At 42.8% G+C, this 8,690-nt stretch overlaps 1 protein-coding gene across 3 annotated transcripts; it reads left to right on the top strand.

The window, feature by feature from the left end:
* Positions 1-693: 693 nt before the first annotated feature.
* Positions 694-6,221, top strand: TMEM136 (transmembrane protein 136). Of its 3 annotated transcripts, XM_006833920.1 has the most exons (4): positions 694-761; positions 3,379-3,578; positions 5,606-5,678; positions 6,036-6,221. In XM_006833920.1, exons 2-4 carry the CDS (start codon positions 3,380-3,382, stop codon positions 6,142-6,144), a joined length of 381 nt encoding a protein of 126 aa, XP_006833983.1. In that variant the 5' UTR covers positions 694-761; position 3,379; the 3' UTR covers positions 6,145-6,221. The 3 variants fall into 3 exon arrangements, with proteins under 3 accessions (XP_006833983.1, XP_006833982.1, XP_006833981.1); XM_006833919.1 differs by having other exon boundaries at positions 3,390-3,578; positions 5,606-6,221; XM_006833918.1 differs by lacking the exon at positions 694-761 and having other exon boundaries at positions 3,314-3,578; positions 5,606-6,144.
* Positions 6,222-8,690: the final 2,469 nt, after the last annotated feature.

Consider the following 8,690-nt stretch of genomic DNA (forward strand, 5'->3'; position numbering starts at 1 on the left):
TTTCCATTTTTATTCCATCAATTCCTGGTGCCTTGTTCTTTGCCAATTCCTTCAATGCATCTTGGACTTCTTCCTTCAGTATCATTGGCTCTTGACCATATGCTACCTCTTGAATCTTGAAACGGTTGAACATCAACCATTTCCTTTTGGTACAGTGACTGTGTATTCCTTCCATCTTCTTTTGATGCTTTCTGCATCATTCAATAATTTGACCAGTGAATCCTTCAATAGCTGAGTTTACTCTTAATCCTCATGCTAAACTGTCAAGTTGTTATCAGGCCCCAAATGAAAAGGAACAACATCTAATTCCCAGGTCAGGGCCTTTCCTGGGAAAGAGTTACATGTGTATGCTTGTTTCACACTTAAATTGCAAACGGCTGGGCAGGGACTGTCTTTATATCTACCACATTGCCTTGTCGTTGGTGCTCAATAAATGGTAACTGCATCCTAGGGGCGAGGATAGATAATGAACGAACCAAACAGATAACAAACAAGAACATCAGCCTGCAGCTCTCTTGTCACTACTAGGTGCCCTCAGCTCTCCCTCTCCCACCTCCTCCAACTTGAAGGAAGGAGGGCTTTCCAGTTCGGCCTCTGCCCTCGGTCCTCCTAGCCACCAGGTGCCCCCAGACCCTCAGCTCCTCCTCTTATGCCGTCACCGCCTTTTCCTCTTCCCTCGTTCCTTGGCTTCCTGTTCCCGGGATCCGGGCCCTGAGGTCTGGGCGCCCAGGCGCCCGAGGCCTCTTGGAGCATTAAGCCAGGTAACAATGCAGCGCGAACAGCCCGGCCGGGTCAGCTCCTGTGGGCGGGAGTGGGCACCGGGCCCGCACTCCGAGAGCGGGTGTCCGGGGCTTGCCCAGCGCATTGGTGAGGAAGGAGGCAGGGAGATGGTCTGGCCTGGCTTCTGAAGGGGAGGAGGATCCTCCTGTCTTTGGCCCCGCAGATCTTTCCGCGCTAGGATCCGAGAGCCCGGCCTGATGCCCGGATAACGGTCTGGCTTTGGAGTCGGGCGTGGCTCACAGTCTGTAGGGCATGTCCCAGTGGAGATGCGGTCGTGGTACCTACGAGGCGCCCAAGGTTGTGCTGCTCGCTGCCAGCCCCGCCTGCTCCGAGACCAAGAGCCAGGTTGGCCCACCCAGCGTTCCTTCCCCAAATCTGGATCAAGAATCGAAGAAGCCAGAAGAGGAGTCTTGGAATTTTGAGCTAAAATAGCTGTTAAAATACCTTGTTCTGTTTTTTTTTGTTAAGCAAGAGGAAGTCGAAACCCAGAGATGGAGTGACTTCCAAGGTTACAAAGTTATAACTTTAATTTTCATATCTCTCTCTTTTTTTAAAAAAATTAAGTGTTTGTAAGTGGGTTATTGTTTCTTTTGTTTTGCCAAGGAATTAAGATTCAGAGACGAGTACTCTAAAATCCTAATAGCCATATCCAAGTGAGCTGATCCGCATTACTGGCGGGTAGCCCTGGTCTGTAAAAGAAACTTAAGAGGAGGATTCTTTTCATTCGTGGTTACTTTGCATTTCTGGCCCTTGCTTTGAAAGTGGGCCTAGATGTTTTACAAAATCTGTCTCAGAACTGGACCTAACCACAGAGTTCTTCAATCCTCTTTTCTTTCCTTTTTAAAATTTAAACGGAGGTTCCAGAGACTAAAGTGACTTGCCCACACTCTCAGAGGCTGACATATGGCATTGCCGTGGGCACCACGAAGGGAGGTGCCACGGAGTAGTTTCCCTAAAACATCACAGTTTGCATCACTAGCTGTGAAGGATCATTCAGTAAGTTAAAAGGAATACTTTCATATCCGAGAGACAGTCAAAGCAGACTGTATGTGATTTTGCTCTGCTGAGTGTAGAAAGTGAAGAAACTGGAGGGGGGGTAAAAAAACAAAACAAAAATCTATGACTTTGAGCACATCTTAGACCAGTGTTCATCAGTGAATGCCAGGGAAGTTGTGGTTGTAATTTTCATGGAGTGTCATCATGTGTTGAGGTTAATGAACCTGATTTGTATTTTGGGGCTGGTATTATGGTAAAGTGATCTAAAAGATGGTGTCAGGTGTTTGGCAGTGTGTATCAGAGGGTCTCATTAGAGGCAGAGATAGAATTAGAGCTCAGGTTTATGAGTGTTTCTTTTATAGAAATCTGATTTCAGCGGAAAGTTATACAGAACTTGACTTCATAAAACTCTCTGAGTAGTATTTAGTATAGGTGGCTTACATATTGAGGTGTATTGGTTTATAAATACTGTTTCCCACACTAGAATAGGGTTGTTGTTAAATGTTGTCGAGTCGGTTCTGACTCATGGCGACCTTGTGTAGGGTTTCTGAGAAGCAGCTGGTGGGTTTGAACTGCTGACGTTGTGATTTGCAGTCCAGTGCTGATCCTACAGCGCCACCCCATTTCAAGCAATAAATGTGCTCATGCAGAAAATTCCTGCTGAGATGAGACATAAACTTGAAGTGTTTTTTGATTTATACTTTCTTTCACTAGAGAAGCTAGTGAAAATTATCAATTTCTTGGTCATGCTTTCATTTTTAGATTTTAGTTTTGCATGCTAAGTTGACTCAGTTATAGTTCTTGTCCTAATATGTTTGTCAACCAGTGAAAATTCCAAAGTCAAAGTATAACTTTCTGACTTGGTTTCATTTTTAACCAAATAATTGCCTTAAAGGCATTTCTTTATGTCAACAAAACTCCCCTCTTCAATCTCAAAATCCTTATGCTTTCCCCTTGGTAAATCTTTCAGCTGGATTTCAGAACTGAATAGAATTCAGATTTTGTTCTTACATTTTCACCCTTCCAAGATGCCTGTAATCTTTGTTGGGTTTGAAGGTTTACCTGAGCTTCGATTTTAGCTAGTAAGCCTCCGACCCAGATCCAGACCTCAGCTGAGTGTAATTATCAGGTTAAAGCCACAATAAACTGCCATGTGTCAGGTGACCTCTATCGGCACCCACACACGGTGGTGGTCTTTTATTTTCATGAGTGCGTCTCATTAGGAATTTTGAAATGTGAACATATTATCTAGTACATATAATATCTGTGTATTATTCTCCAAGGTCAGTCATTACTGGAAAATTATTACTGACATTTATCATAACAGCATGTTATGCTGTTCTGCCAGTTCAGAATGTGGTCCCTGGGTTGCAATTTATAACTTTTACTACTTGTCATGTTATCTCAGGAACATGGTTGCAGAAGTATATCCATACTTCAGTAGGAGAGTCTTAGCTTTGTAAATGAGGAAGAATCATTTCAGTGAAGGATGAATGTTTGTAATATTCTGTAGTAGAAATCAAGACATACACATAAAATGACCCAATACTGTTTTTGTAGGGCACAGCCTTTGTTTTTCTGGTTTTGGTCTTTTCATCATAGGATGGCATTAGCTCTGTGCCTGCAGGTGCTGTGCAGCCTCTGTGGCTGGCTCTCGCTCTACGTTTCATTCTGCCGCCTGAATAAGCACCGAAGCTATGAGTGGAATTGCCGGCTGGTTACGTTCACCCATGGAGTCTTCTCTATAGGCCTCTCAGCATATATTGGCTTCATTGATGGCCCTTGGCCTTTTACCCACCCAGGTAGGTGGAGTACCTTAAGGGATTTTTTTTTTTTTTTTCCATTAGGAATTTATGATTTGGGGTAGTCTTAGAAGAATGGGAGAGTTTCTCTGGATGACACAAATGATTATGTGTTTGGCTGCTAACTGAAAGGTTGAAGGTTTAAGTTCACCCAGAGATGTCTCAGAAGTCATGACCATCTACGTCTGAAAAATCAGCTATTGAAAGTTCTACTCTGACACATGGGGTCATCTCGAGTCACAGTTGAAAGAAAGAAGGGACTTTCTTAACAGAATTGGTAGAGTACTGAAGAATAGTTTACATTAGTTTGCATTGGGAGTCTTCATTCTTCTTTCTTGTTAACTCTGATATTATGTATATCAATTATTGATGTTTGTCATAACTGCCCTATAAAAAGTCTTTTATTGTAATGATATGCATAACAAAATATATATGTATATGCCATCTGAACAATTTCTACATGTACAATTCAATAATGTTGTTTACATTCTTCAAGTTATACAACCATTCTCGCTTTCCTTTTCCAAATCATTTTACCACCATTAACATAACCATTAATGTACCCTAAGCAAAAACTCTCTCTTTCCCTCTCTCTCCCATCATATACTTTTAATACAAAGTTTAAATTGCGTGATTGCGTGTTACAGTTTGTTGTTGCTAAGTGCCTTTGAGTGGGTTCTGACTCATACGTACCCACTCAGTATGAGATTTCTGATAAGCAGTCAGTATGAGGTTTCTGATACCCAGTCAGTATGAGGTTTCCGAGGAGCAGCTGACTGATCAGAAATGTACAAAACAGAAAATCAATCTCAAGGATTCTCCCCCATCTCCACCCCCGGGCCAGATACTGCAGATACAGTACTTTTTGGTAACCTGCAGTTTGATTGAATTGTATATTTAATGAGCATTCTTCTATGTCTGTAAATATTGTTGTCGCTGTATGTTTTCAAGTGGATACCAACTCCTAGTGAGCCCATGTGATACAGTAGAACTGTCCCATAGAGTTTTCTTGGCTGTAATCTCTATGGGAACAGATTACCAGGTGTTTCATCTGCAGAGCAGGTGGATGGGCTTGAACCACCAACCTTTTTGGTTAGCAACTGAGCACTTTATTATCTTTTCATTGTTATATAATAGTATACTTTATTAAGTGTACCATTATAGATTTAATCAGTGCCTCATTATTTTGGGTACATATATTAATTTTGAAACTGCTAGATATACAAGTATGTGGTCCTGCTGTGGCACTGTAGGATAAGCACAGGGCTACTAATTGCAGGGTCAGCAGTTCAAACCCACTAGCTACTCCTCTGAAACCCTCTGCAAGGTCACTATGAGTCGGAACCAACTCAACAGTACGTACCAACAACAGCAATAGATATACAAGTGTTACTTCATGATACACTTTTGCCCTGGAGTGTGATTGAAGACCAAATTCCTTAGATCCCTTTACAGAGTTTCCTTATATCCCCACATTGAGCTTCTGAGTTGTCCCCACAACTGTCAAACTGAGATGACAGTAACTCTTCAGCTTTATATTTTATCTGAGTGTTTTTCATAGACTTGAACTTGTCAGGTCCTTGCACCCTATGTCCTTAGAAATAACATACTAACTTTTAGGGGCCTCTACCAGTGTCCAATGACCTAACTTACTCAGCTGAAAAATGAGCCTAATGTTCAGGCCAAAATGATGTAGGACTTTGAAAATAGACTGGCTAAAAACCAAACCAACAAAGGATTTTAATTGAAAGAACCAGATACCTTGGTTTTATGCTGTTGCCTAGAGAGGACACTGCTTAAGTCACTTGCTGAGGGCTGATTCATTAGAACAGCATTTCCTGGAGTCTGCAACATCATTTGGTTAGGTAAAGACCAGTTTTAATCTATTTGTGACTGTCATTAAAAAACATATGCCTGCCATTGCTTTGGTCCTTTAATTCAGAAATATTTGCGAGACAACAACGCAGGATCTCTGCACAAGGCTGTTCAATTTCCACTCAATTTGCATCTGTCTTGGTTTGTTCCAGGCTCGCCCAATACACCTCTTCAAGTGCATGTTCTGTGCCTCTCTTTGGGCTACTTCATCTTTGACCTGGGTTGGTGCGTCTTCTTCCAGTCTGAGGGTGCCCTGATGCTGGCTCACCACACACTGAGTATCTTGGGCATCATCATGGCCCTGGTGCTTGGAGAGTCAGGCACAGAGGTCAACGCAGTGCTCTTTGGAAGTGAGATTACCAACCCCTTGCTGCAGATGCGCTGGTTTCTCCGTGAAACAGGGCACTACCATAGTTTCACTGGAGATGTGGTGGACTTCCTCTTTGTGGCTCTGTTCACTGGAGTGCGGATTGGCGTAGGAGCTCGCCTCCTTTTCTGTGAAATGGTCTCACCCAAACCCAAGTGGTTTGTGAAGGTTGGAGGAGTAGCTATGTATGCTGTGTCTTGGTGTTTCATGTTTAGCATCTGGCGCTTTGCATGGAGGAAAAGCATCAAGAAGTACCATGCCTGGAGAAGCAGGCGGAGTGAGGAACGGCAGCTAAAGCATAATGAACTTCTCAAGACTCACTAGCCAAGGCTTGCTGCAGAAAATGGAGCGGGTTAAGTCAGCCAGGGGAAATATGACAGTTATAGACTCGTACTTATAACCAACTTATTGTTAGGTGCCCTCAAGTCAGCTCTGACTTATAGTGACCCTATGAACAGCAGTATGAAACCCTGCCTGGTCCTGTGCCATCCTCACGATTGTTATGTATGAGCCCCATTGTTGCAGCCACAAAGTAGAAGGATAAAGTGAAAGAAGAAGATCGACCCCCCACCCCCCCCCCCCCCGCCCCAGCTTCCCAGAGAGATGGCTTGTCATAGTGGCTGTAACAAGAATAACAAACTAAGGTTACAAAAGGCTAAATTTATTGATCAGTGTGGTCAGTGTTTGAGCCAAGCCTAGATCAGTATTAAAACACTAACCTCTACAGTGACACAGCCATAGACGGTGAGAATGGTTAGTGGTTGTTATAAGTCAACTATCTAAGCACTTCTGTATACGTTTTCATTTGTAGTGACCTTTTAGCCCCTGAGAGGCTTGAAGTTCAGACAACTTTGAAAGGAGCTTGAGAAAAATTAGTTTTATATTTTCCTTGTTTTTTGGAGAAGTGACTCCTTCAACAAACACTAACTCCTGCCTTCACTGTAATAATTTACATAAATTCACCCCATTTACTATAACTCAAGGACTTTCAGGAGGATTCATGCCTTTGGCATTCCAAGCCTTGCAACTTTCCCTATGCTTAAACAAAGGGGGCTAGAAGGATGGGGTGAAACTACCAGTGGTGGTGGGGTCCTTACTGAACTTCCCAATCCCAGTTACATCCCCCAAACCAGCCCTAGGTTTGGTCATTTGCTAGGACTCACAGGACTTGGCATTTAGTTGTACTCATGGCTATGATTTTATCATGACAAAAGGATATAAAAGAAAACTCCACTGAGAGAAAGGTACCCAGGCAAGGTCCACCGGAAACCAGGCACAAGCTTCTAGAATCTTCCAATGGAGTCACACAACCCAAAAGAAACCAAACCCACTGCCGTCGATTCTTACTCAGCGACTCTGGTTTTCCATAGGCTGTAATCTTCACAGGAGCAGGTGGCAAGTTTGAATGTGCTGAATTCTTTCCTCCAGCATTGACTTGTGATGAGTGCGAGAGGTTGCCAACCAGGGACGACGCTCATTAGAGATTCAGTGACCAGAGTTTTTATTAGGATTGATTGTGTAGGCACCTCTGCCTGGCACATACCAAAATTCTAGACTCCAGCAGGAAAGCAGGTGTTCAGTATAAGCCTTATTGTTTACATAAATAGTTAAGGCACAATGAGCCATTCTTAACCAGTTAATAGTGGGAACCCTCCCGAAATCTTAAGTTCCAAGATGTTGGCCTAGGACCAACCTTGCAACCAGACTTGGAATCCAAGGATAGTTCAGACCTGCTATGTTCACTTTTTTTTTCTTTTTTGCACAAAAAATCATACAGCTAGGGATTTGAATGGGAGATCAATGCGGTGTAGGCAGATTTCCTGAGTCCTGTTGTACAGGTTCAGCCCCACCAGGAAAACTATGCCAGTTCTCAAGGCTTTTGTGCACATTAATCTCATAGGCATGAGAGGCTGTGACTAAATTCCATAGGGATTACTATGTGGATTCCACTGTGTTTGAGATGGCAGTTTAGGTTTCAGCTCTGCTCTCCATACTGCAAACTAGAACCAAAGAGTCTAAAGAATATGTGTGATTGGTCTCTGGTGATGAGGCTAGTTTTTGTTAAGCCTTTCAAAGTTATTCCCTTTTAGTCCATTGATGACTTTCTTCTCTTCCTTTCTTGAAATAGTGCCACTTTCTATGGACTAAGTGGAGTCCTGGCGTGGCGCTGTGGGTTAATGCGCTGGATTGCAAAGTCGGTGAACCACAAGATTGGTGGTTCAAACTCACCAGCTGCCCCTTGGAAACCCTATACAGGGTGGCAGAGGGTCGGAACTGACTTGACAGCACTTAACAGCAACAACATCTATGGACAAAGTATTATGACAAGGCCAGTCTTGGAAGGAAAATGAATTTTCTTAGTGCAAAAGTCTCCAAATCTCACCTAGGTGAAGCAAATATAGTTTTAGAACAGGGGGTTAAGGAAGAATTCCTAGGTTTATCAACTAATTTTACTACTCACCAGATTATTTGGGCAGGTCACTGGTTTACTCTTTGCTTCAGTTTATACCCTGTTAGGAATGAATGAAATATGCCATTGTGTGGCATTTTACTAATACCTATGGGGGGGCGCGGGATGTGGAATGGCGTGTTATTTATTGTTCATTTATGTAACTCTTGTTTAGGTCAGTGGGTGATTCATTCATTTGATGATCAAGTGTATGATGCTGTTGAAGTCAAGGCTGAAGATCCATGCATGGGGAGTGTCAGTCTTATCCAGGGTCACTGGTAATACTAACTTAATGAGTAGATGTATTGGCCACAGAAAACCAAGGCATGAGGGAGTGATTGGAATTGCCTAAAATCATCCGTGCTACTATTGGAAAAACAACTATAAATCATGTGATCAGTGGGCTTTTTTTTTTTTTTTT

The sequence above is a fragment of the Chrysochloris asiatica genome, unplaced genomic scaffold (genome assembly GCF_000296735.1).
Source record: "Chrysochloris asiatica unplaced genomic scaffold, ChrAsi1.0 scaffold00008, whole genome shotgun sequence".
Classification (NCBI taxonomy): domain Eukaryota; kingdom Metazoa; phylum Chordata; class Mammalia; order Afrosoricida; family Chrysochloridae; genus Chrysochloris; species Chrysochloris asiatica.

Coding starts and splice junctions, on each gene's coding strand:
- TMEM136 (XM_006833918.1), top strand. CDS start 3,314: ATGACCCAATACTGTTTTTGTAGGGCACAGCCTTTGTTTTTCTGGTTT. Junction 3,579..5,605: donor TTGGCCTTTTACCCACCCAG/GTAGGTGGAGTA, acceptor GGTTTGTTCCAG/GCTCGCCCAATACACCTCTT.